At 42.6% G+C, this 27,222-nt stretch overlaps 4 protein-coding genes across 6 annotated transcripts in view; 3 read left to right on the forward strand and 1 right to left on the reverse strand.

Moving 5' to 3' along the window:
• The window catches only part of LOC134197363 (fermitin family homolog 2-like), a 7,949-nt gene extending 3,310 nt beyond the window's left edge, over positions 1–4,639 (forward strand). For 2 of the 3 annotated variants that reach the window (XM_062666690.1, XM_062666674.1), the window contains exons 10-23: positions 647–849; positions 906–966; positions 1,045–1,109; positions 1,471–1,509; positions 1,593–1,691; positions 1,901–1,964; positions 2,024–2,075; positions 2,154–2,278; positions 2,333–2,407; positions 2,466–2,562; positions 3,749–3,831; positions 3,890–4,003; positions 4,215–4,300; positions 4,360–4,639. In XM_062666690.1, coding sequence (XP_062522674.1) covers positions 647–849; positions 906–966; positions 1,045–1,109; positions 1,471–1,509; positions 1,593–1,691; positions 1,901–1,964; positions 2,024–2,075; positions 2,154–2,278; positions 2,333–2,407; positions 2,466–2,562; positions 3,749–3,831; positions 3,890–4,003; positions 4,215–4,300; positions 4,360–4,420 — 1,224 coding nt within the window. In that variant the 3' untranslated portion in view covers positions 4,421–4,639. Of the gene's footprint in view, positions 1–646; positions 850–893; positions 967–1,044; positions 1,110–1,470; positions 1,510–1,592; positions 1,692–1,900; positions 1,965–2,023; positions 2,076–2,153; positions 2,279–2,332; positions 2,408–2,465; positions 2,563–3,748; positions 3,832–3,889; positions 4,004–4,214; positions 4,301–4,359 lie in introns of all 3 variants that reach the window. The other variant, XM_062666683.1, reaches the window with a different exon arrangement.
• Positions 4,640–5,910: 1,271 nt separating this feature from the next.
• On the forward strand, positions 5,911–7,353 carry LOC134179535 (C-terminal-binding protein-like). The gene is made up of 2 exons (XM_062646461.1): positions 5,911–6,177; positions 6,341–7,353. Exons 1-2 carry the CDS (start codon positions 5,949–5,951, stop codon positions 7,141–7,143), a joined length of 1,032 nt encoding a protein of 343 aa, XP_062502445.1. The 5' UTR covers positions 5,911–5,948; the 3' UTR covers positions 7,144–7,353.
• Positions 7,354–10,532: 3,179 nt separating this feature from the next.
• LOC134186607 (C-terminal-binding protein-like) lies at positions 10,533–12,158 on the forward strand. Its single transcript, XM_062654607.1, has 2 exons — positions 10,533–10,783; positions 10,932–12,158. The coding sequence occupies exons 1-2, from the start codon at positions 10,555–10,557 to the stop codon at positions 11,732–11,734; spliced, it is 1,032 nt and encodes a 343-aa protein (XP_062510591.1). The 5' UTR covers positions 10,533–10,554; the 3' UTR covers positions 11,735–12,158.
• Positions 12,159–13,425: 1,267 nt separating this feature from the next.
• LOC134186598 (carnitine O-palmitoyltransferase 2, mitochondrial-like) lies at positions 13,426–25,746 on the reverse strand. Its single transcript, XM_062654597.1, has 10 exons — positions 25,697–25,746; positions 25,556–25,632; positions 18,743–19,008; positions 18,078–18,178; positions 17,893–18,023; positions 17,107–17,309; positions 16,781–17,045; positions 15,686–16,049; positions 13,922–14,147; positions 13,426–13,860 (listed from the first exon to the last, which is right to left on the reverse strand). Exons 1-10 carry the CDS (start codon positions 25,739–25,741, stop codon positions 13,547–13,549), a joined length of 1,992 nt encoding a protein of 663 aa, XP_062510581.1. The 5' UTR covers positions 25,742–25,746; the 3' UTR covers positions 13,426–13,546.
• Positions 25,747–27,222: the final 1,476 nt, after the last annotated feature.

Genomic DNA, 27,222 nt, shown 5'->3' on the forward strand with positions numbered 1-27,222 from the left:
CCTATGCAATGGTTAGGTCATTTGGCTCGATTGCCCAACCATCGAATTCCCAAGATGTGCTTCTTTGGGTGTTTATCAGAAAAACGTCCACAAGGTGGCCCTAAGAAGTGCTGGAAAGACATAATTAGGAAAGACCTAAACAATCTGAACATTCCAGAAAGCCGTTGGTATGACTTAGCAAATAAATTAAGATCTGCCTGGAGAGACCATTACCATGCGTGTCTGGAGTCTAGTCAAGTGTTATCTGGCAAAGTTGATATACAAACTGTTGTCTGCCACAGAGGTTTCAGACGCATTAGTGACTTGAAGAGACACAAATGCATTGCTGAAAGAGAAAAACCTACACATGAACAAAAAGGAGCCATTGAATGCCAGACATGTAACAAGTACTTTCGAAGCAAAGGAGGCTATTGATGTTCATGGGAAAATTTTTCTATGACTTTGTCTTTGTCCCCACTGAAGGGGTAGCGTGTCCGTTTAGACAGAAGCAGTACAGGAGGAGGAGGAGGGTGTGTGTGTGTGTGTGTGTGTGTGTGTGTGTGTGTGTGTGTGTGTGTGTGTGTGTGTGTTTGTGTGTGTGTGTGTGCATGTGTGTGTGTGTGTGTGCTTGGAAATAATGTGCATTTAATTAATTGATATGATGAAGGCGTTGGACAGTGACCAGAAAAACGAGTCTCCATTGACTCCGAAGTCGTCAATGAGCCTATCGAGACTCTCAGTCAGCAGGAGTAGATCGCCCTCGTTGTCGCCATTACCATCACCATCACTGTCACCATCGGTGAAATCATGGTCACCAAACTTTCTGTTCAGAAAGAAACCAACAGTGAAAAAGTGGTGTAGATATTGCTTGTAAACCCGACTTGGGAATCACTTGTTTGTGTATGTGTATATAGACAGATTTCTAGACGACATCAGTTGAGGTTGGACACACCTTGGCTCGATCCAAACAAGACATTACTGGAACAGGTAGATCTGGTCTTTTGTAAAATTAACAAAATTTTCTTGTACCTCTACATGTGTACGTGATGTTGACTTTCATTGCAGGACGTCGAAGAAGACGATGAGCTGATACTTATGTTTCGATTCTTTTACAACAACACACTGACAAAGTAAGTCACTATGTATGCCTTTAGTATGTACCCCTCCTGTGTGTGTGTGTGTGTGTGTGTGTGTGTGTGTGTGTGTGTGTGTGTGTGTGTGTGTGTGTGTGTGTTTGTTTTGCGTGTGTGTGTGTGTGTGTGTGTGTTTGTTTGCTTGTGTTTGTTTGTGTGTGTGTGTGTGTGTGTGTGTGTGTGTTTGTTTTGCTTGTGTGTGTGTGTGTGTGTGTGTGTGTGTGTGTGTTGTGTGTGTGTGTGTGTGTGTGTGTGTGTGTGTGTGTGTGTGTGTGTGTGTGTGTGTGTGTGTGTGTGTGTGTGTGTGTGTATTGCTTGCAAGATCATATGTTGTACACTGACTGCTACTACTGTGCAGAGGTTCAAGGGAAGTCGCCATGCTCTACAGTCAAGCCAAGTAATTGTGTCTCATCTTGTGATCAAATTTGATACTGTTTATCATGTTAAATATATATATATATATATGTTGTGTCTCATAAGAGCTGCTTTTCTTAATGGAGAGATCGCTTGCTCCTGTGAGGTCACGTCGAAGTTTGCAGCATTGGAGTTGCAAATCCGGCAAGGAAATTGCCAAGAACCGTAAGCAGATTTTGTAGGCATGCTTTTGTTTGTCGGTAGCATCGACCTGCTAGATACACACACACACACACACACACACACACACACACACACACACACACACACACACACACACACACACACACACACACACACACACACACACACACACACACACACACACACACACACACCACTACAAACTGACTGTTACACTATGTTGCATTTAGATTTACAGACGAGTCAATCGTAGCAGTGAAACCACCCGTCATTCCCAAACGGGCCGGAATTAAAGTATGTACACAGATCTCTCTCTTTGCTCTCACAATACCATAAGTCTCTTGATCTGTAAGGAATTCTCACCAGTCATACTGTCCCACTACAAGCAGTTGTATGATGTCAGCGGTAAGGAAATCAATACAACAGATTAATTGTTGCCCTACTCGTTTAGTCGACTGATTTTTGTTTGCCGCGTATGTATAGCGACGGATGCAATAGCGATGTTTGTGCAATTGTGGTCAACACTGCCCACATTCGGGATCGAGTTCTTGTCGTGTGCTGAAATGTCGAGCAAACGGAAAGGCCTCGTTGGCGTCTCGAAAGACAAAGTAGTGACAACTAGAAACTCTTTGGGAGCCGATTTGTCATAGACTCTGTCACAGATTGTTTTTATTGATCACGACACAAAGAAGCTCACCCTATCGTGGCCGTTTTCATCCCTCGTCAAGTGGACTCACGTATGTCTGTCTGTTGCTAGATATCTGATGAACTGCTAACTCATATGTTCTACTCTAGGACCCACAGACGTCGATAGTTGTTCTTTCTTTTCCGAGCACCGAGCTTTGTGTTTTGATTCCCGGCTACTCGGATGTGCTCAGCGATTGCCTATCAGGTCAGCTGATTAATACCGACTCCTGTGTGTGTGTGTGTGTGTGTGTGTGTGTGTGTGTGTGTGTGTGTGTGTGTGTGTGTGTGTGTGTGTGTGTGTGTGTGTAGCTGTTAATGACAATAATACTTCTCATCCACACTACTTCACAAGCTTCAATAAATCAATCACTGCTTACTCGCCTGCCATGATCTGCATGAAAAACCCTTCCAAGCTTGTGCAGATTGCAGACAACATTGACCTGTTGTAGATATTCAGATCATGAAATCTCAACTGTCATACAGATTTTTCACCAAGGTACTATGCATATGCAATGGTGGATTCGGGGTTTGCTAGACGGGAGGGGGCACGAATCTGAGTTTGTGGGTGTATCTTGAACAGTGAGCATGCGCACTTGCAGGTATTTTAGATGTACAGTAATAGGTCAAGATGTTTTATAGTTGTAGGACCCTGTAGACTCAGATTTGAAGACGTAGCCTTCTGGTTTTATTAAGTATATACCAATGACTCTGATAGATCAATTCACCCAGAAGAAAGTTTCCCCAAACGGGGCAAACGTTAGACTCGAGCCAGTCTCTCCCTGCTCCATCATTCCCCTGATTGTCAATTCTCGACGCTCCACAGTACGAAGGCGGGGAGAGACTGCCTCGAGTCTAGAGGAACGTGCCCTCAGTGCTCTCAGAGCCCCCGCCTGTTTCCGCTTATGCCATGGCCAATTAACAATAGTGATGAGTGACTCTCTTGCCCGTCTTTGATGGTAGTGTACTCAAACCTCCCTAATCCGGACAGTATGTCCGGAAGATAGAGGTACAGCTAACGCGTATTATATCCTTGGAATCCCAGACCATTTAATGTAAGGTTTGGTAAGCATCATACAGTCTGCATACAGTATGCGTGTACACAGTACACACTTGTACAACACTGTAATGTACATGTGTACTTTGTACTACAGTTACATACGTTACATACGCATTCTCCTACACACTGGCAAGTGCTAGTCAAGACGACTTGAGAATTGAGTGTCTAGAAGGGGAGTTTCTTGCCAAAATGCTTACCCTCGGAGGCCCAAAACCTGATGCGCTGGGTGAAAGTGTCCAGTGTAGGGAGGTGTCCGGATCTCGGAGGTCCGGACTAGGGAGGTTTGGGTGTAGCATCAAGCAAGCACATACATTGCTGCTTGCTTTGTTTCCAGAGCACAAACGGCTTCATGATATATTCGCTAGCGAGATGGAATCTCTCGATCCAGATCCGGCATCTCATTACATAATTATGACAGTGAGTTTCGGTACCATTGATGCTTTCGGTCTGATAAACCTACTCGATTGTGTGTCAGGACTCGGGCTTATCACTAGAAACGTTTTCGACAACAACAAACAGCACAACGGATAGAACAAACGTCTTGTCATTTCATGACATGTTTTGGGCAGCCGATATTGCCAACCCATTGGTAGGAAACGTTTTCAAATGTTAAGGCGAATTTACACTGAGCACATACCGCAACGCAATGGAAGATCATTCACACTGGCAAATTTTGTTGAGATGGATGCTATCTAAATGGCATGTTACGTTACGTTACGTTAGGTGCTCAGTGTGAATCAGCTTTTATAGGTTACCATTAGTTGATAAACTTGTACTAATTGATAATTCATATACGACAGGTTAGTTCCGAGGAATTGGATGAGATGAAGAAAGGTAGCTGGGAAAACCCAGCATTTGCCGACATCCAACAAGTTGTGGAGGATAGGTATACACAAGGCCAAATAAATTGATATTTATCACGTATATTTGTTGGCTATTTTGTAGATTCGCTTTTCTTGACAAAGCTCTCGAGAGCTGTCTGGATGACAACAATGAAAATAACTGATATTGATTAATATGGCCAGATGTACATGGTTGGAAATGTAAACCGACTGTACACGCAATGTCATTCATTCGTGGGTTTTGTGATGTTTATATCAATCCTATTTTAAGAATTTCTAGCAAGTAAATATTGCCTGGCTGTCTGCCTGGGCACGTCACTACTATACTGTGGTCTTACTGTAGTTTTTGACTCTCGAGTATCAATATTAATTGCTTAACTGGTTATTGTGTTCTCGCACAGTACATGTGTACCCGAAGGCTTAATAACCCTTGCCATGTCTAAAGCATCATTCCACTTGCCTATTGTTGTATACCTTTGTGACAGTATCACAGTTCATCAATCAATAACAGTACCCAGTAGCACAACACGCACGCACACACACACACACACACACACACACACACACACACACACACACACACACACAGGGTAATGGCATTGGTACTGTGATACTGTTCTGACAATTTGTTTTGGGACATTGTCAAAGCCACCCTTACCATCACTTTCCCTACTAAAAAGGAAGATCACCATCACATCACTACTGTCAAGAGTGTCTTGAATTGTGCAATGCAATCTCTTCAAAGATCATCAGATGTTGAGTTGCATTGAACTTAGACAGACTAGTTTCGCTCCGCCCTAGTTGTTCCCAGATCCTGGTGTAGGTGTAGTATGCTCTACCCAGTTTCAATTTTTCAATGGTGTTTTGTACCTACATGTATACAGATGCACCTATGGTGTACTGGTCAAATTATTAGGCGCCCTTAAATGATTGCTGTCTAGAAGGCGCTTTCTTTAGAACCTAGAAAACAATTCTTGCCTTTTAAATATAGCCCGGATCACAGTACGACGCTGGCACGAGCGTCAGCGTCACACTGTAAACATGTCAGCGTCTGCGACGCTCGTACGACGCTCGCACGACGCTGGAATAGAGAAAAGTTCTAATCGAGCGTCCTAGCCGGAAGTGACCAAGCGTCCGATGACATCACGTGCTCCGCTTCAACCAATTGAAAGCCAGTCACTGGACGCATCCGGGATATTCTATTCGTTCACATGGCATCGATCATTGATTCGTCAATGGAAGTGTGTGCGTGGTTTTCCCTGCATTTGGCAAGTTCAGTCAAAGGAGTACAAGGACATAATAATAATAATTTATTTTTAAAACACCACATCTGGTCTAGTTCCCTCCTAGGGGCAACCTAAAACATAAAATAAGGATGAATGAAAACGCTTGATCGAGACTACGGCACAGCAGTGCAACAAAAGCAAAAAGTCGTCGTCCAGGTCTGTCGCGATACATTGTACACACGTGGTTACTTTGCAGTGCCAGACCACTGTTGCAGTGTGTTCTTTTTCGCAATACTGTGAATGGTCCAGCGCCAGCGTCTTCGCTGACGCTCGTGTGAGCGTCCTTGTCAGCGTCCAGGACGCTCGCAGGACGCTGTGCCAGCGTGTACGTACTGTGAACTGGGCTTTAGCGCGCGCAACACTGCGCACGTGTGCAGTCACGACCGGACGCGAGAACGAGCTCTGCATGGCTCTCCCTCTCGTTGTCGTGCTGGGTTCCGAGAATGTCAGTGTCGAGCAGGATATTCTCGATAGTATTGCGACAGTAATCGGGACGGATCCTCACCAGACACGTCACGTTCCGGACGAAATCGCGTCTCGCGTGTCTGCAGTCTCCGCTTGGCATACAGCCAGAGTCGACAGAGAGCTTTTGGAACGCATGAAAAATTGCAAAATAGTAGTTCGTTGCGGGGCAGGTAAGCAAGAACACAATGTACTTGTACACACGGACACACCTACAATGTCACAATGCATGGACACACCTACAATGTATGGACACACCTACAATGTCACGTGCAGAGATGTAAGCCTCGACCTCCGAAACCCGTGTAGCGCCGATTTGTATGTTGGGTGTTGCAGGGTATGACAACGTTGATGCTCAAGCTGCAGGCCAGCTGGGAATCGCAGTCTCGAACGCACCCGCTTACGGCACCGAGGAGGTGGCCGATTCTGCAATGTGTCTCATTCTCAATTTGCATCGACGTACGCTCCATCTTGAGCGTTGCCTTCGGGAAGGCAAAATGGGAGACGGGGGCGTGGAATGCCAGCTGCGCGAGGCGACCGGTGCCAGACGTATACGAGGCAAAGTGCTGGGCCTCGTTGGCTTGGGCCGGATTGGTACAGCGGTTGCATTGAGAGCCAAGCCGTTTGGATTCGATATTGTTTGCTATGATCCGTTTCTATTAGAAGGGATCGAGAAGGCAGTGGGAGTGAGGCGAGTCTATTGTCTCGAGGAGTTGTTGTCTCAAAGCGACTGTGTCTCTCTGCATTGTTATTTGAACGACGACAATCGTCATATGATTAATGAGAAGACACTCGGGTATATGAAACCCGGGGCGTTTATTGTGAATACTGCCAGAGGCGGATTGATCGATGAAAACGCGTTGGCGGAGGCTTTGAAAAGTGGTCACGTAGCGGCGGCTGCTCTCGATGTCCAGGAGAAGGAACCGTTCGATAGCAAGAGCAGTTCTCTCGGTCAAGCTCCCAATGTGATCTGTACTCCACACGTGGCTTGGTATAGTGACTGTGCGTGGCCCGATTGTCGGAAATTCACTGCTGAAGAAATTGGCAGGGGGCTAGTCGGAACGTCGCCTTTCACGAGTGGCCTTCGAAGTTGGGTAAACAAGGAAAGCTATGAAGATCAAGGAAGGTGGACATGTTAAAAGGTTCCTTTCTCTCGGGTCTTGTTTGATTGTTTTCCTACGTACACGAGTTGCTCTAATGGCACCAACAAACATTAGGAATGCTGTGTCAGTGGATGAGGCTGCTCTCATATATAGGCACTCTTATTTATAACTGAAGAAAAATTAACTTGCGTCTGTATTCTTCTGTCTATGATATTGATCCTCATAACAGTTTGGTTATCTCTACCCGTGAAACTGTACTGAGTACTTGTGGTTTCCCTAGTCTGTTAACCCTCAACCTGTGAGGGTTAACAGACCAGTTAAGATGGAGCATCTCTGGAACAGTTAGGCTTGCAGTGCAGGATATAACGACTCCTGGTTGACCGGACATCCATGAAAAGTTATCGGGCATCCTAATTTGGCTTGCGGCAGTAATAATAAATCTAAATATGTATATGGCATCAATATAATGTATGCATGCATAGTTTCATAATAGTGACGATAAACATTATGTGCAACAGTGCACAGAATGTTTACAACAACAACAGAAAAGTCTTTACTGCTGTGATTAGATCTAAGCAAACTATAACAGGAAACAGACCAAGACACATAGTCATCTGCATTTAACGACATCAAAATGTCCGCTCTTGCTGACTGAACAGATGATAAGCATGGTCGGATAATATACATACATATATATGGTTATATATATCCCGCACTGGCCGCTCGATTTTACACAGAGACATGCATCTATTTGTCACCTTAACACCTCCTCCTTCAAAGTCCTAGTAGTAATCGATACATAGGAGTTCTTGATGGTGAGCAAATGACTTACATCATTAACATGTGTGTTGCTACTTTACAATGTTGACACAAACGACTACACTCACATTTAGGGTACTCACTTGATTATTACCCCAGGGCTCAAGTAAGACCCCACACCCAACTTTGTCCAAGCTCTAAGATTTCACACCTCTTAGTCTTTTAGTTAGTGCTAATCGGTGATTTCCACAGTGACTGTTTGCTAGATTTACATCGTAGAAACGCTGCCATTCTTCAACTTGTGCATGCATGTCAACCAGATGTTGAAGGTTTGATGGCTGGCAGTGGTTTGAAGCTCTACTAGTGTAGCAACATGCTGTTTACGTCAATAAATCAATCACTTTCACGAACTGACAACTTTACAGTGTCAATTTTTTAGAAAGACCCATCCTATACTTGACCTTTGACTCTGGCCAACCATTGGGGTGGGGTAATAATCAAGCAGTGCAAAGAATCCATTTGTGGAACAAGTTTGTTGCCCTAACGAAAGTGAGCAAAAAAATCATCACTTCGTTTCATATCACCACTGTATACATATCTAATGAAGTGCTATCCTAAGAAGATACCTTTAACTTACAGTTGAGTTTTCCAAACAAATCTGAATTGAATAACATGACATGACACTTACAAAACTAACAATGTAAAACCCGTTAACAATAGCTGGCACAAGACTTGTAAGGACAAACGTATTTGTCTATGCTATAGCATCACTAACACGATGATGGTTAGCAATAAAGCGTCTGTTTATATTTTAACCCTAACAAGTGATTTTAGTGATTTAGCCAGTGCCATTGTTGTACCCTTACTTGGTGATTTTACTTCATGGCCTTCCTTGAATGACTTCAGAATAGACTCAACCATCAAGTAGAAAGTCTAACTGAAGCACATTGATATAAAACAATAGCTAGCCAACAAGATAGCTTTACACGATCAAACTGAACACAGAAAGACGGCACTACAACGTCGAGTACAAAATAGCTGAAGAATCAAAACTGTTTCATTTCAAGCTACAAGTGACAAAGCATTTTTCCAAGTGGTCGCTACTTAAGTGCATCATGTATAAAGTCTAAGCTACGCTCTATGCGATTCACAAATGCACTACCATCTCTAGTCGGATAAGCAGACACTACACAACCCAGATGATGGGGGTTAACTCAGATGTGTGAGTTGCATTGAACTTAGACAGCAGACCTGCCAACCTAGCTGAATCAAAATGCGTGAGTTTGCAGGAAAAAATGCTGGAGAATGCGGGAGTTTTAAAAATTTTTGACACGCTGACAATTGCATTAATTAATATCATTAAATTTTATATTGTAATAAATGTTAAATAATATGTAAATATTATACAATTATCAAAAGCTAAATATTTGCATGCTCGGTTGGAGTACAAGCCATTAATTAATTAGTTAATTACAGTACACTTAACTTAAATAAGCAAACTGCAACAAATGTAAAACACAGAACTTGTACGTACTACTGCCTGCTATTAAAATATAAGGCTAGACAAAATCTATGAACGAGGTATATATATCTACACATTAGTATTCTCACTGCTAGTTTGGATGTTTTAGATTCTCTGGCCTTCTTCAATCGTTTTTCCAGCAATATACAACTCCTTGTTAGTCTAGGATAGCCAGCTCCTCTCCCTTTTTCACTTTCGGAAAGTTTTGCTTGACCGACTCCTCCTTCTATGTCAATATTGTGACCCAGAGACTCAGATAATTTTTGACCAATCAAGTATGAAAGAGCCGGATGGAGAGAGTGGCTGGCACATAGACATTGATATATCCGGATATCAAGTATGTACTAATCTAGTAGGGAAGTGTACACAGAACAGGCACGCCCACCAATGGTCAGAATGCGGGAGATTTGATGCCAAATGCGGGTAGGCGGGAGAAGGGTCCCAAATGCGGGAGTCTCCCGCTCAATGCGGGAGAGTTGGCAGCTCTGAGACAGACCTATCTAAACAGACTGATTTCGCTCCGCCCTAGTTGTTCCCAGATCCTGGTGTAGGTGTAGTTTGCTCTACCCAGTTTCAATTTTTCAATGGTGTTTTGTACCTACATGTGTACAGATGCACGTGAAGCAAACGTTGTGAACAAAGTATGGTGTACTGGTCAAATTATTAGGCGCTCTAAAATGATTGCTGTCTAGAAGGCGCTTTCTTTAGAACCTAGAAAACAATTCTTGCCTTTTAATTACATAGTCTGAGCGAGCTCTACTTGGATTTGAATCCTGGCGCCTCAGGCGGTTCAAGCAACCCGACGCTCCGGGTGGTCTAGTGCCAGCGCTCTGCATGGTTCGGACGTGTTTTGTGTCCGGCACTCCGGACGGTGTTGTCTGTGATCATGATGTGATCGATCTGCCACTCCGGATGATCATGTGGTTCAATGTATAGTTCGGTGCTCCGAACGGTGTTCAGCATTCGAGTTCGACGGTACCGTACCCTCTACTGTGAACCCCTCCAAATGCGATCCAAATCGCGTTGCAATGCTGTGAGGCATGGTGTTCTCGCGGGCATAGTGTTCAATTAATAGTCAGCATTCCTGTCCTGTATGCACTTGACGTTTAGCGCGCGCAACACTGCGCACGTGTGCTGTCACGACCGGACGCGAGAACGAGCTCTGCATGGCTCTCCCTCTCGTTGTCGTGCTGGGTTCCGAGAATGTCAGCGTCGAGCAGGATATTCTCGGTAGTATTGCGACAGTAATCGGGACGGATCCTCACCAGACACGTCACGTTCCGGACGAAATCGCGTCTCGTGTGTCTGCAGTCTCCGCTTGGCATACAGCCAGAGTCGACAGAGAGCTTTTGAAACGCATGAAAAATTGCAAAATAGTAGTTTGTTGCGGGGCAGGTAAGCAAGAACACAATGTACTTGTACACGGGCACACCTACAATGTCAAATGTATTGTACATGGACACACCTACAATGTCACGTGCAGAGATATAAGCCTCGACCTCCGAAACCCGTGTAGCGCCGATTTGTATGTTGGGTGTTGCAGGGTATGACAACGTTGATGCTCAAGCTGCAGGCCAGCTGGGAATCGCAGTCTCAAACGCTCCCGCTTACGGCACCGAGGAGGTGGCCGATTCTGCAATGTGTCTCATTCTCAATTTGCATCGACGTACGCTCCATCTTGAGCGTTGCCTTCGGGAAGGCAAAATGGGAGACGGGGGCGTGGAATGCCAGCTGCGCGAGGCGACCGGTGCCAGACGTATACGAGGCAAAGTGCTGGGCCTCGTTGGCTTGGGCCGGATTGGTACAGCGGTTGCATTGAGAGCCAAGCCGTTTGGATTCGATATTGTTTGCTATGATCCGTTTCTATTAGAAGGGATCGAGAAGGCAGTGGGAGTGAGGCGAGTCTATTGTCTCGAGGAGTTGTTGTCTCAAAGCGACTGTGTCTCTCTGCATTGTTATTTGAACGACGACAATCGTCATATGATTAATGAGAAGACACTCGGGTATATGAAACCTGGGGCGTTTATTGTGAATACTGCCAGAGGCGGATTGATCGATGAAAACGCGTTGGCGGAGGCTTTGAAAAGTGGTCACGTAGCGGCGGCTGCTCTCGATGTCCAGGAGAAGGAACCGTTCGATAGCAAGAGCAGTTCTCTTGGTCAAGCTCCCAACGTGATCTGTACTCCACACGTGGCTTGGTATAGTGACTGTGCGTGGCCCGATTGTCTGAAATTCACTGCTGAAGAAATTGGCAGGGGGCTAGTCGGAACGTCGCCTTTCACGAGTGGCCTTCGAAGTTGGGTAAACACGGAAAGCTATGAAGATCAAGGAAGGTGGACATGTTAAAAGGCTCCTTTCTCTCGGGTCTTGTTTGATTGTTTTCCTACGTCCACGAGTTGCTCTAATGGCACCAACAAACATTAGGAACGCTGTGTCAGTGGATGAGACTGCTCTCATATATAGGCACTCTTATTTATAACTGAAGAAAAATTAACTTGCGTCTGTATTCTTCTGTCTATGATATTGATCCTCATAACAGTTTGGTTATTTCTACCCGTGAAACTGTACTGAGTACTCATGGTTTTCCTAGTCTGTTAACCCTTAACCTGTGAGGGTTAACAGACCAGTTAAGATGGAGCATCCTGGAACAGTTAGGCTCGCAGTGCAGGATATAACGACTCCTGGTTGACTGGACACTCACAAAAAGTTATCGGGCATCCTAATTTGGCTTGCGGCAGTAATAATAAATCTAAATATGTATATGGCATCAATATAATGTATGCATGCATAGTTTCATAATAGTGACGATAAACATTATGTGCAACAATGCACACTATGTTTACAACAACAACAACAACAGAAAAGTCTTTACTGCTGTGATTAGATCTAAGCAAACTATAACAGGAAACAGACCAAGACACATAGTCATCTGCATTTAACGACATCAAAATGTCCGCTCTTGCTGACTGAACAAATGGTAAGTATGTATGATCAGATATGACCATAACTTGGTCGGACAAACAATACACACACACACACACACACACACACACACACACACACACACACACACACACACACACACACACATTGCACTTTCCGCTTGATTTTACACAGAGACATGCATCCATTTGTCACCTTAACACCTCCTCCTTCAAAGTCCTAATAGCAATCGATACATAGGAGTTTGTGATGGTGAGCAAATGACTTACATCATTAACATGTGTGTTGCTACTTTACAATGTTGACACAAACGACTACACTCACATTTAGGATACTCACTTGATTATTACCCCAGGGCTCAAGTAAGACCCCACCTCCAACTTTGTCCAAGGCTCTAAGATTTCACACCTCTTAGTCTTTTAGTTAGTGCTAATCGGTGATTTCCACAGTGACTGTTTGCTAGATTTACATCGTAGAAATGCTGCCATTCTTCAACTTGTGCATGCATGTCAACCAGATGTTGAAGGTTTGATGGCTGGCAGTGGTTTGAAGCTCTACTAGTGTAGCAACATGCTGTTTAAGTTAATAAATCAATCACTTCCACCACTTGACTCTACAATGTCAATTTTTTTAGAAAGAACCATCCTATACTTGACCTTTGACTCTGGCCAACCATTGGGGTGGGGTAATAATCAAGCAGTGCAAAGAATCCATTTGCGGAACAAGTTTGTTGCCCTAACAAAAGTGAGCAACAGTTGAGTTTTCCAAACAAATCTGAATTGAATGACATGACATGACACTTACAAAACTAACAATGTAAACGCGTTAACAATAGCTGGCACAAGACTTGTAAGGACAAACGTATTTGTATATGCTATAGCATCACTAACACGATGATGGTTAGCAATAAAGCGTCTGTTTATATTTTAACCCTAACAAGTGATTTTAGTGATTTAGCCAGTGCCATTGTTGTACCCTTACTTGGTGATTTTACTTCATGGCCTTCCTTGAATGACTGCAGAATAGACTCAACCATCAAGTAGAAAGTCTAACTGAAGCACATTGATATAAAACAATAGCTAGCCAACAAGATAGCTTTACACGATCAAACTGAACACAGAAAGACGGCACCATAACGTCGAGTACAAAATAGCTGAAGAATCAAAACTGTTTCATTTCAAGCTACAAGTGACAAAGCATTTTTCCAAGTGGTCGCTACTTAAGTGCATCATGTATAAAGTCCAAGCTACGCTCTATGCGAGTCACAAATGCACTACCATCCCTAGTTGGATAGGCAGACACTACACAACCTAGATGATCGGGGTTAACTCGGTAGCCCACACCGAAGCCATTTGGTGTCACAGGAGCAAAGGCACCAAACTGAATAGCACGATTTTGAGGCAAGGTGCTGGTAGACAAAATAATGTGATTCATTAACCCATACGACTTATCTTCAAATATAGCATGAGACTCTCCCTTTGCAGCAGCAAGATGTCTGAGAGCAAACAAGTGGCGATCAAATCCCTGGCCTACCACATGAGTGTAAATAACTAAACATGAGTATGTAAGTACACAAGCTAACGATCTTACCCAGTGCTGCTTCTCGTGTTAGCTTGTTGTGCTTAGCACTGACTGACTGTAACAGTTTCTGCAGGTCGTCTCTCGACGGTTTGTTTTCTTGCACAAAAGCCTTTGCAAACTCGGCAGTCTCTGAGCTCGCAGATCGAACCGTTTCTGTCCGTCCGTGTTTGAACGCTCCAGTGCTGCATGATTCATACGTCGATGGTGAAAAACCATACTGATCATAGAAAGCCATCTGCCAATCAACAGCAACACATTACTAACTAAATACTAAACCTTCATGACTAGAATAAATGTTGTTGAAACCGAATACAGAAAAGGTGTGAAGCACTGATTATTGATTGACACAACAGCTGAAGGACACAAGATGTACACAATAACGATGTGTAAGACGTGGGAGTTAATTGAGAGTATGCAAAAAGCAAACAAAGCTCAGTCAAACGAATCAGGGCCGTAGCATGGCATGAGCTAGACCGGACTATAGCCCCATCATTTGTAGGTGTGGTCATAAAAACTGTGGACTGTAAATGCGTGTGATGACCAAAGCTGTGTACAGTATATACACCACCCTTTTACCAGTCTGGGTCTGCCACTGATTCTACCATATATCAGTCAATCAGAAGCCAGCAAAAGTAGACGTGTCCATAAAAGTGAATGTGTCCCGTAGCATCGTGAAGTTTAGCCCCCATTTTTCTAGAAGTCACGCAACCAATCTGCATGATCAATATGTGAGTCAAGTAACAATAGTCATGATTGGAGAATTTAGATCAAAATTGATTAACATACAGTTCCACTTCCAGTGCCAACAAAATGTTGTGTAGTTTGGTAACATATCCATTTATTCCAGCAATAATGCATAGCACAACTAGTACTGGTAAAATAATGACTACAACTCAGTTTGTCATACACTAATTGCAAACTAAACTCCTGGTGTGTCTTGCATAATGTAGGATTGGTATGTTTTGCAAGGTTAAATTTTTTTGCGATTCCCACCTCTAGCTATTATGCAATTTTAATTTTTTGCGATTTCTAATTAAAGTTACTAGGCCTATTTCATAAGTACAATGTACAGTAGTATATGTCTGTAAATTTTGACTTATTTCTTTAAAAATTACAAATTTCGAAACTAAAACTACCACAAAACATACCAATCCTGTAATAGTGCTATTGGAATCTGAAAGTGTCTTTACTCTCTGCAGCCCTTTAGCACGGTACCTTAGTAGTTAAATAGAATGCTGCTACAAGCTTCTGACATAACACAGCCCAATAAGCCTAAACCTGCCCTGTTGAAGATTTGGTAACATGATGAAATGACTAACCTCAAGGCCATAGCTGACATCACGTGTATTTGTTCGATGCTTGTATAAACATGACATAATGCAAACAAACTCAACACTGATTTATCAAATTTAGTTTTAGTCAATGGTAAACAAAGACAAAAGAAGCAGAAACCAAGAACGGAAGCAGAACCCAATACAGAAGTGGCTATAAAATAGCACAATTAACCTGTGGCAACATTAGTCTCTCGTAGCCAAACCCCTCCCCTTTTTGGCTACGCAAGACTATGGTAACATGTAGTCTATGCTGCACTCTCAAAAGTGTGTGTGTGTGTGTGTGTACATATGCTTGTTTCACTATTTGTGTTTGTTTACTTACGTTTGTCTGGGAGGTTATCAAGCAAAGTCTGTTACGTTCATGATGCAATACACAGCACAGTACTAGTAAAGCACTTATAACATAATAAACTAATTTAATCAGTCAACGTCCCTTTACCTGAAATGATAGTTGCATGATTGCATCCGGTGCAAGATTTCGAGACTTGATGAAATCTCTCCCATACGTTCTGTACACCAGAGGGTGAAACGTCAGCAAATCTACGGCCTTCTGAAACTTCTCTTGAGCAATTTCGATTGCTCTGATGTTGTTGACATCAAGATTAAATTTCAGTTTGTTGACCGGACTCATTGTCTTTACCCTTTCATAATCTTTGTCTGGAGTCCAAGTTGATTTCATATTGTCATCGTGTACTTCGTTCATGAAACGAAGGATACAAATACCATCACCCCAACTGTGTTCAAAATTAATAGCTGCTTTTCCTCCTTTGTTCACAATCAGTGAGAAAGACTTGTCCAACCATCTACACAGTCAACACAGAAAAGCTAGTGCCCCATTTGCTACTAAACATTGCAAATTCGTTTCGATCTAACAATAGGTAGACAATGTATGTAGTAAACTCAGATTTTTCTAAACTTCGACAAGGTTACTTCCAGTTGCAATGTTGTTTAGACAAAACAGTTGCTGCTTATAAAACTGAAAATGACATGCATACAGTGAATTTTGTTGAGTATTCATTTTACACTTTAGGTTTTTACAAGCTGACATCCATCCACAGGATGACTGAAGAGTCTGATTACACTGACACTCATTACACAATATTACCCTCTCCAAATATGTAACTTTCATTGACTAATAGCTACAAGAGCAAATGCTATGTGAATCTGTGCCATCTCCCAATAAACTGTAGTTTTTGCTTGAATATGCCAGCAACAAACTGACAACTAGAAAACTGACATATGTAGTCCATTACCTAAAACAGCAGTTAAGGTACCAACACGTACTGCATATCCAATAGTCTATGCAAATAACAACATTGCTGCATTCACTAGTCTTTCTAATAACTCAAACATTTGATTCAAACAACAAGCAGCTAGCACTATCAATAAATCACTCACAGATCACAACATGCACACCGCAGTTACTCTGCCAACCAAGCTATTAAACAAGGATACACAACTGAAATAATCGTGATTAGTTTGATCACCCCAAACACCAAACAACTTACACATACCCAAACATTAGTAAACAAACCTGTTAGATCCGTCTCCATGTAACAGACTGTGAGCTAAAGACTCTGGAGTCGATGGATCATCATTATCGAGACAAACAAGAAAAATGGAAGAGTCTATAAGCTTGAGAACATCGGCATTGAAGACAGCCAACTCATCACGAGCTACGGCCCACGTGTCTCTGTCTTCAGATGTCAGAATCGCAACTGGATGTTCTGCAGCAGGTGACGTGTCAGAAGCAATTTCGGACAATTGTTGGTATATTTCGGATGTAGATGCAATACGACCTTTACAGAAATGCAAACTTTTCCAATGGGGTACAGACAAGGAAAGGTGTACTTGCCTTACCATCCGTACTAATGACATCGAACACATAATAGTGGCCATTTCTTAAAACTGCAATGTGTCTAGCTTTCGAGTCGGTAACCAGTTCATCTTTTACAGGCCGTGGAATACGTGTTGTACAAAACAGACGACCGTACTGACTCATGTCTAATGGAAATGCACTCGCTGCATAAGCCGCGTACCAGGACAATGACGATGGTGTCAAACTAGATCAATCAAGTAAAAAGCATCAGTTTCTACTCAACTAATTTCATAGATAAACTAATGATTAATTGCTAACAAACAATAAGTAGCAAGACACATTAATTTATCATAACCATCCAGATACACACAAAAAGCATTACCATGAGATTAATGTCCAAAGACAACAATTTAGAATGAGTATTAATTTACAAAATTGTTCTAAACACACACGCACATATGCACACACACACACACACACACACACACACACACACACACACACACACACACACACACACACACACACACACACACACACACACACACACACACTGGCAGACTACTATTACCCTCACTGCACATGACATGATGTGTGTCAAGGGTTAATCATTACTTAAATAGTTCACTGCTACAGATTGTTTATTCTGTCACATACTTAGATCAGAAACAGTCAAACTGCTACATGCACAAGCACATCTAGATCTGTTGCCCTAACACAAAATTGAAAACAAGAAAAATTCATGCAACTGATGAAAAGAAGAGACTAAACCTAACAGCACTGCACATACTGTATGACCAAAACACAATACACAGCCAACAAGAAACCTTAACACTCGCTTCAAAAATGGAGTCTCATTCTCCGGTTTAAGGTAGAAGATGTCTGGTTCAAGAACTTCTGCTTGAAGTGATTTCATCATTCGCAAAGCAGAGCGAAGCAGAACTGCTGTTCTTACAACCTTGCCAAATAAAATGATAACAACGAGTTATGATGACTGAACACTGCTGCACACCTGATTCGTGTGAATGGGTTGTGGATCCGAAAACAGCATGAATGGATTATGGTTGAGAAGTATAGGAATTCTTCCTCCAAGATACATATTGTACCATGCCTCTGCAACAATACTTGATCACAGTTTGCCATTTCACTCTCACCACAGTACTTAGCCTCGAACTTCCAGACCAGAGAGCGCGCAAAGCGCACAAACTCTAGTCTGGACCAAGTCGATACTAAAATGATTTCGGAAGTATTTATCAAAAGGGATGCTAAATGGTAGTCTAACCGCGTAAGATCGTTTTACCTAGATCAACATAACATTTGTAAATGCCATGAGATCTCACAAACAAAGAAGAAACGTCTGCCGTGTTTGCGGTGATATCTTGGTGGACGGCATAAAACCACGACTTTTTGATTCTTCGGCAGACCACTAGCTAGTCTAACACCCAAGTTACTTTATGCTTCTGACAAGTTCAAGTAATGCCATCCAACACAAACTCTAAGAGACCACATAAACAACTTCTGCCTTTCACAAATCATCACTGTTTCGTAAACATCACACATTATCCCTTGCTCTCCCAACTGGTTTAGGTACTGCACGTGCTATATATCACTACCCGGTGCAGATGGCCCTGTACATAAACAACTTCTCTACCCGTGGAGACAACAAACACACTTCACCTGATATGTAACTTGTGTGTCTGTTTGCCTTGTCCTTATCCACCAGCTGTTGATGCAGTGCTTTTCCAGCACCATCTCGAAAACTTTCAACTATGTCTCGTGTTGCAGTCAGCTGCTCAACGCTCACTAGTGGTTTCAACGCAGTGAGATACCGAGCACACGTGTCCTCTAGCTTCGGAATGGGCAGTCGAGGAAGACTTTTCTCAAAGTGAAACATAGGAATAACACTTTGCTGAATGTACTCACTGTGTTCAGGACCATCGTCCCTAAAACATACATACGCTGTCACAATATCATACAATAAATCCCGTAATTCCAAAAATCATGGAGTGGGTAAAATAACGTAAATGGGCATAGTATTAAATGCAAAGATGTAAACATACATGTATTACCAAAAAATATGAACAAAACATGAAATTGGAAGTCAGTCACTGACATTGGGCAGATTTTCTTTGTGTAATAAATAATGTTGCTTTATAAATAATAGATACTCCAAACTCCATTCATTAATATTAATGTAACTTTATTATATGTAATTAAATAACAAACTGTTTAAATAATGTGGTTAGGGGGCATTTCCAATTACGGGACATTTCCTTTCCTGCCAGAAGTATGGTGGCAGTTAGGGTCTGGCTACGCAAGACTAAATTATCATGTGACCACCCTCCCATCCCCTCCATTCAACAAATGTCTATCACATGTTTAACAGCACTGAATATCAGTAATTAGACTTCGAGAGTTCTCAATTCACGAATAGCACACTTGCTAACAGTAATACTTCTTTCACCTTGCTGTCATCTTGATAAGTAGTCATTGTATTTGTCCAAGCTTCTTGGGCAGACTTAGAAACTTTTACCTGCTCTGACCACAACGAGATAATTGTCAGTGAGCCTCCACCACAGAATAGTAGGAGCTAATACCTTTGCCATTTGCAGAAATGACTATTTCAGCCTCACTTTCCTCAATAGCATAGCTTGCATCGTGACATGCTCGATTAATACCAGCAAACAAAAGATAATAAGACTATAGCCGTCTACCCATGCATGCTGCTCTGACACACAGCTTAGTGTGTTGTGGCAACTTGTGCCATAGAGATAATGCCATTTTGGGGTGGACTAGACTACAGTGTAGGCACAAACTTAATACTAGTATTTAGTGTCAGACTTTTTCAATCCAAACAAGCCTCTCCCCCACCCCACCCCACCCCACCCCACCCCACCCCACTCTTGAAGCCTGTTCTGATTAGAGAAAATATCCAGTAATTGGAGATGCTCCCCTAGTGAGTGACTGACAAAGTTTGCATTCATTACATTACCACATTAATTTCCAAATTATGGTAGACTGTATCTGTTTAAATAAAGGCCTTGCTGACACAAGCACTTGGAACATGCATACAAACCAAAAAGTGACTTTAATTAGCATGATTGGTACAATGTCATCAACAGAGGCCTCTGTCTGAGCCCCTTCTGTGGGAAAGATACTATGAATCATTCCATCTTGGGGTTTCATCCTGTAGCCTTCCTTGTGCATATCCTTCTAGTATCAACGCTACCAAAAAGTGCAGAATTTCAACTACCAATAAATGGAGAATTTCATGGTGCAAATTACAGCATTGCTGCATGGTTAATACAGCCTGCATTGATGGTTGCCGCAACTGTGATAATTAGCTGTGAATCTAGCAGCAGCTAAATAGTTCACATTGCCATCAACATGGTTAGGTGTTATGACAAGTTGTCATATCAAGAGGTGTTGAGTTGTCTAATTAGTTGTTATGTTGTGGCAGATAATGTAATTGCTCTCCCTCCTGTTGGTAAGAGCAGATATTTTGTAAGTAAAAAGTCCAGTATCTGAACACAAGCCCAGAGCCTGTCGACTGCTTTGATTTGGTGAACACTGGTGGGGTTTTGTCAAACAAATACAGTAAGATAACAAACATTCAGTTTTAGAAAATAGCTGTACTTGAACCAGCTAACAAATCACAAGGTGTACAGTATTCCATGCATAAGGACTGATGTAGTCACACGTGGTAAGATTAGAATTTAGGAGCCCACAATAATTGAAAAGTGTAATTGAATGATTGAGCTAAAAGTACAAGTATACGCTCCAGCTTGCACACCCAGTGAGTGAGCCAGACTAGTGCAGAGCTGCCAACTCTCCCGCACTGAGCAGGAGACTCCCGCATTTGGGACCCTTCTCCCGCCTACCCGCATTTGGCATCAAATCTCCTGCATTCTGACCATGGGTGGACGTGCCTGTTCTGTGTAACCATGTATATCTTAAGTCAATACATACTTGATATCCGGATATCATTGTCTATGTCCGCTCTCTATTGGGCTCTTTCGGTTACAATCACGTCACAATATTGACATAGAAAGATGACTCGGTCAGGCAAAACTGTTTGGAAGTGAAAAGGGGGAGGGCTGGCTATCATACCAAGGAGTTGTATATTAATAATTATATTGCTGAAAAGCGATCGAAGAAGGTCACAAAACAATAGAATCTAGAACATCCCAAATAGCAGCGAGAATATGTTTAAACCTCATTCTTATACTTAGTCTAGGCTTATATTTTACTAGTAGGCAGTAGTACGTACCAGTTCTGTGCTTTACATTTGTTACAATTTAATTAATTAAGTGTACTATTTATATATTACTAGATCCATGCCCCGTTCTTCGTACGGACAAGATATTGTAGCATTCTGACGGAAGACGAGGCGCAGTCTGAGTGTGTTAGACACATCACGTGCAATCTTTGTTTGCAAGGTCCTGGATGTGCTGAATAAATTCGAATCTTGCTCTTCGCACTTTTTCTGATAGAGATCGACATACTCTCCGTGTAGCACTTGATACAGAAAACTCGTAGGTTGGATTCGGTGCAAATGCAATCAGAATTTGGAGAGAAATGAAAGCGCTTGAATGTATAGGCTCAATCTGCATGAAATATTCAATTGCTCAAAGCTTTGCGAAGGACGATGACACGAACAGTCTACACAGGACTGGTGTGGGCGTGTGTCTGAATGAACTGAAATGTGTAGCGTTTGCATCATTAAGAAATTTTACGCGGGGTCAACCCCTTGAGAGGGAACCTTGCACCATTTTTCTGAAATTGTTTCACGCAAACCTTCTCTGCATACAGAGTGCATGTGCGTGCCGATTTGTTTGCGAACGGACAAAAGACGTGGCCACGTATCACCTACACACACACACACACACACACACACACACACACACACACACACACACACACAGTCAGACAATTTGAGCTTTGTATATACTAGATTTAACACTAATTACAATATACAATTTATTGATATTAACGCTATTGTGGTCGTGTCAAAAATTTGTTAGCCGCATTCTCCCGCATTTTTTCCGGCAAACTCACGCATTTTGATTCAGCTAGGTTGGCAGGTCTGCTAGTGTGTCTAGACATCCTTTGTACTGGAACTGAGTGACACACGAAAACGCAGTCTTCATCTCTGCAAATTAATGTCTGCCTACATGTTTATGAGTAACTAGATACATGACCCGTCCTTCGTACGAGCAGAGTACTGTAGTGTTATGACGGAAGACTCAGTTTAAGCATGTGTAGACACGTCAAGTGCAATTTTTTGGTAGAAATCGACACACTCCCTGAGTGGATTCAGTTCAAATGACTGGTGTGGATGTGTGTTCGAATAAACTGGAATGTGCTAATTAGTTAATTAATATCCCGTTGAAGACGCCGGTAATAAACGACACACTCCAAGCATACCGTCCGAGGTCGGCTAAATTTGGTGGAGGTCCGATGAGCCGTTGTAGAGTAATTCGCTTGCGAGTGGAGGCGGGTCCTCCTGGGATATTTTAAAATATACTCAGCACGTTTCCAATCTATACACACTGACCATTACTAAGTGGACTTCTACGTCTTTGCTCTGGACGTAGTTTGATGTTATCCAATGCGCGCGAGTAGAGGTGGGTCCTCTTGGGATACTGTAGAATATACTCAGCACGTTTCCAACCTACCTATGCACTGAACAATATTTCTTTTCGAAACTCTTATCTTTTTGCTCTGGATGTAGCTTGATGTTTAAAATAAACAAATCAACTACAGCTTGCTCAGATAACGCAGTCTGATGGGACTGCTGGATAGCTATAGCATTGTGACGTAACAATGGCATGTGAACAAACAATGGATATTGAAAGTGAGCATCGCACTCTTAGTTATGAGAAAACAAAGCTACCCTAGGAGATTGAGTTCAAGTAATGGAACTCCTTCAAATTGAGTCTATCAGGAGCATTCAGTTTCCTTCTTGAACGATGAACAGCATTATATCGTTCTACAATGCACCCCCAAAAGGGGACCCGACTGAAAAAGCTGGAAGACGACGCCACCCTGCCCATGTTCTTACCCATGCCGAGTTATGCCTGTACCCCAAATTTTAGCCTCGTGGGTGATCCGGTCTAGCCGGCTATCAAACTTATACATACATACATATATATATATATATATATATATATATATATATATATATATATATATACAAACACCGTCAATTTTATATAGTACTAGATACATGACCCGTCCTTCGTACAGGCAGAGTACTGTAGTGTTATGACGGAAGACTCAGTTTGAGCGTGTGTAGACACATCATGTGCACTTTTTTGGTAGAAATCGACACACTCCCTGTGTGGATTCAGTTCAAATGACTGATGTGGGCGTGTGTTCAAATAAACTGAAATGTGCTAATTAGTTAATATCCCGTTGAAGACAAATGAAAACTTAACCAAGTGTTCCATTCCGAGAAAGTTGCAGCGACTTTCCGTTCAGAGATATATATCTGAGCAATAGAAACTTGAAAGTCACGTGCAGTTTCTTACTCAGCCATAGGATACATGCAGTAGCTTGACATGCAGGCATGCATGATTTAGCACACTGTTTGCTCTCTGTGTGTGATGTGTTCACACTCCCAGTGTAGCGCTCGGTGCAGGAAATGTGTAGGTTGGATTCAGTGCAAACGCAGTCACACGTCTCTTCAGTGAATCTTCTCGGAGCCATTTCAACAGTCCCATTGGATGTTATAACTTCAAGCACGTTGTTGCCGTATCGAATGTGGCAGGTATTCGGCGAGCGTACTTGGAAAAACCAAAGGTAGGCGTATTTCTAAATACCTAGATATCCTACACAAAAATATCTTGTCATTTTTGACGTCGCCGGTAATAAACGACACGCTCCAAGCATACCGTCCGAGGTCAGCTTAATTTGGTAGAGGTCCGATGAGCCGTTGTAGAGTAATTCGCTTGTGAGTGGAGGCGGGTCCTCCTGGGATATTTTAAAATATACTCAGCACGTTTCCAATCTATACGCACTGACCATTACTAAGTGCACTTCTACGTCTTTGCTCTGGACGTAGTTTGATGTTATCCAATGCGCGCAAGTAGAGGCGGGTCCTCTTGGGATATTATAGAATATACTCAGCACGTTTCCAACCTACCTATGCACTGAACAATATTTCTTTTCGGAACTCTTATCTTTTGCTCTGGATGTAGTTTGATGTTTAAAATAAACAAATCAACTAAAGCTTCCTCAGACAACGCAGTCTGACGAGACTGCTGGATAGTTATAGCATTGTAACGTAACAATTGCATGTGAACAAACAATGGATATTGAAAGTGAGCATTGCACTCTTAGTTACGAGAAAACAGAGCTACCCTAGGAGATTGAGTTCACGTAACGGAACCTCCTTCCAATTGAGTCTATCAGAAGCATGCCGTCTCCTCCCTGAACGACGAACAGCACTATCATGTAGTTCTACAATGCATCCCCAAAAGGGGACTCGACAAAAAGCTGGAAGACGACGCCACCCTCCCCATGTTCTTACCCATGTTGAGTTACGCCTGTACTCCAAATTTTAGCCTCGTGGGTGATCCGGTCTAGCCAGCTATCAAACTTATACATACATACATATATATATATATATATATATATATATATATATATATATATATATATATATGTATGTATGTATGTATACAAACACCGCCAATTTTATATAGTAGTATATAGTAGTATAGATAGTAGTATAGATTAACTGTTGATGGTCAGCCTGTAGCTTCGAACTTCCAGACCAGAGTGCGTGCGAAACGCGAGAACTCTAGTCTGGACCAAGTCGGTACTAAAATGATTTCGGAAATAGCCTTCTACGCCAATCAGCTCCTCATAGCCAGAATGTCGGTTGTAAATTCTGATTGGTTTAGCAGTAATTGGTTATGCTAAGTGCACAAGCGCTGATTGCACACGTGTGAAACCCGCATGGGCGGCTAAGTGCATGCCAGAGCCGTGATGAAAACTCTGGTGCACACACACATCTTAGTTTTAGTTTCAGCTTCAGTTCTTTGATATTTTCAAGCTTGCGGTGACAGAACATGCACAGCAGCGTCGCTAGACCATCACCTTTGACAACTGGTACAGCGGTAGTCCCGCCAGTCGAGCAGTTAGACTAGCTAGCGGTCTGCCAAAGAATCAGAGAGTCGTCGTTTCATGCCGTCCACCAAGATATCGCCGCAAACACTGCAGACGTCTCTTCTTTATTCGTGAGATCTCATGGCATTTACAAATGATATGTTGATCTAGGTAAAACGATCCTACGCTGCTTAGGCTACCATTTAGCATCGCTATTGATAAATACTTCCGAAATCATTTTAGTATCGACTTGGTCCAGACTAGAGTTCGCGCGCTCTCTGGTCTGGAAATTCGAGGCTAGTCAGCCTGTTGCGCGACTAGTGCCAGAATATGTCTCACTCCAGGTCATCCATTACAATATGTTTGATTTCCCACCTGTCCGATGTTGCACTCCTAGTTCTAGAGCTGACAGCGAGTTGTCTTGCTACGCTCCACAGAGAAGAAACCACTCTCTACATACAGTATGCTTGACAATGATATTTATAAACAGTATAGACTCGTCCGTGTGCTTCGTACGTGGTTCTTCCACCGACAAGGTCCAGAGACAGCCAGCACAGACATCCGTACAGAGCATGCGCAAACGAATCCCGCGCGTCACAATACATTCCCGGATTAGGATTCGATTGACTCCTTTAATTTTCCCTTTTAGCTTAGTAAGCTAGTTCTAGTGTGCACACCAAATGCAGCTACTTGCAATTGCATTTGTGGTATGCCGTATCTAGTTGTAGGGTACCAAAATCTGAAGTTTGATTTACTGGCCGGGAATCGATCGCTCCTAGATTTATATGATTAACTTAAGTTAGCTATTGTTCAGATAAAGGCTGCGTGTAATGGTTAATTAACTTATGTGTAATTTTTATGTTCTAAGTTAAATCTAAGGTTGAATGTCTAGGTGTGAACGGATCTAGATATAATTTTTAATTAGTTTGCTAAATATACACTAAAATTCACATCTCTACATTTAAATACACATGTAGAAATTTGAAGTTTACGCAAACTTCGTGGTTTTCATAAAAAAACTTCCGAATTTCTCACACATCTAGAGTAGGGTCACGCGCTTGTAGATTTAGTTAGCTAGATCTTAGCCTCTTTCACACACCCTCCTAACGCGCGCAGGCTAAAGGCTAGTGGGGCGGATCAGAGAGGTTACCACGCTACACCAGGCCTGACGCTATACAGCTGTGGCCGAAAGTTGTCGGACACCTTAAAAATATAGTTAAAGTGAAAAATATGGTACTCACCAGGACTTGCATTGAACACTATGACCTATTTACTCAAAGAGAGTATAATACACCAATATTTAAGCAGATTTAGGGATGCCAAAATTACTTTAATTAACCTGGTATAGCAATTATTTGACCAATAGCTACGTATTCCATTACAGATGTGTTTGTCGCCATTTAGAGAATAGCCTATAAAACTATATTAAAAACCACAATTTTATCGCACAAGCGTAGCTGTAAGTCTAGCAGAAGTTTCTGAGCAATTTGACTCATACCAAGCTCACGATGGCCAAGACACGGAACTACACCGAGGCGGAGAGCATCAGGATCCAGGTGCTGCATGAGGAGGGTCTCAGCTGCCGCCAGATTGCTCGCAGAGTTCGTAAATCCCCTGCTGGCGTTTCAACCATGCTCCAGAAACTCCGTGAAACCGCTAGTGTGAGGGACAGGCGCCGCACTGGATGGCCACGGGTCACCACCGCTCGAGACGACAGGAACCTGTGTAGGGTGAGCTTGCGAGACAGGAAGAAAACAGCAGTAAAATTGCACCAAGAATGGACTAATGGTGGTGCTGTGACTGCTTCCGTCAGGACAATTCGCAGAAGGTTGCTAGACCATGGTCTGAGGTCATGCAAGGTCCGAAAGAAGCCACTCATCAAACCTGACCAGAAGAGGAAGAGGATGGCTTGGGCTTGCAGGCACAAAAATGGATTCAAAGACAGTGAAACCGTGTGTTATGGTCCGACGAATTCAGTTTCCAGTTGTTTGCAACTTCAGGCAATGTGAGGGTACGGAGAAGGCCCGGAGTAGAGTGGAACA

Source organism: Corticium candelabrum, chromosome 1, assembly GCF_963422355.1.
Source record: "Corticium candelabrum chromosome 1, ooCorCand1.1, whole genome shotgun sequence".
NCBI lineage: Eukaryota > Metazoa > Porifera > Homoscleromorpha > Homosclerophorida > Plakinidae > Corticium > Corticium candelabrum.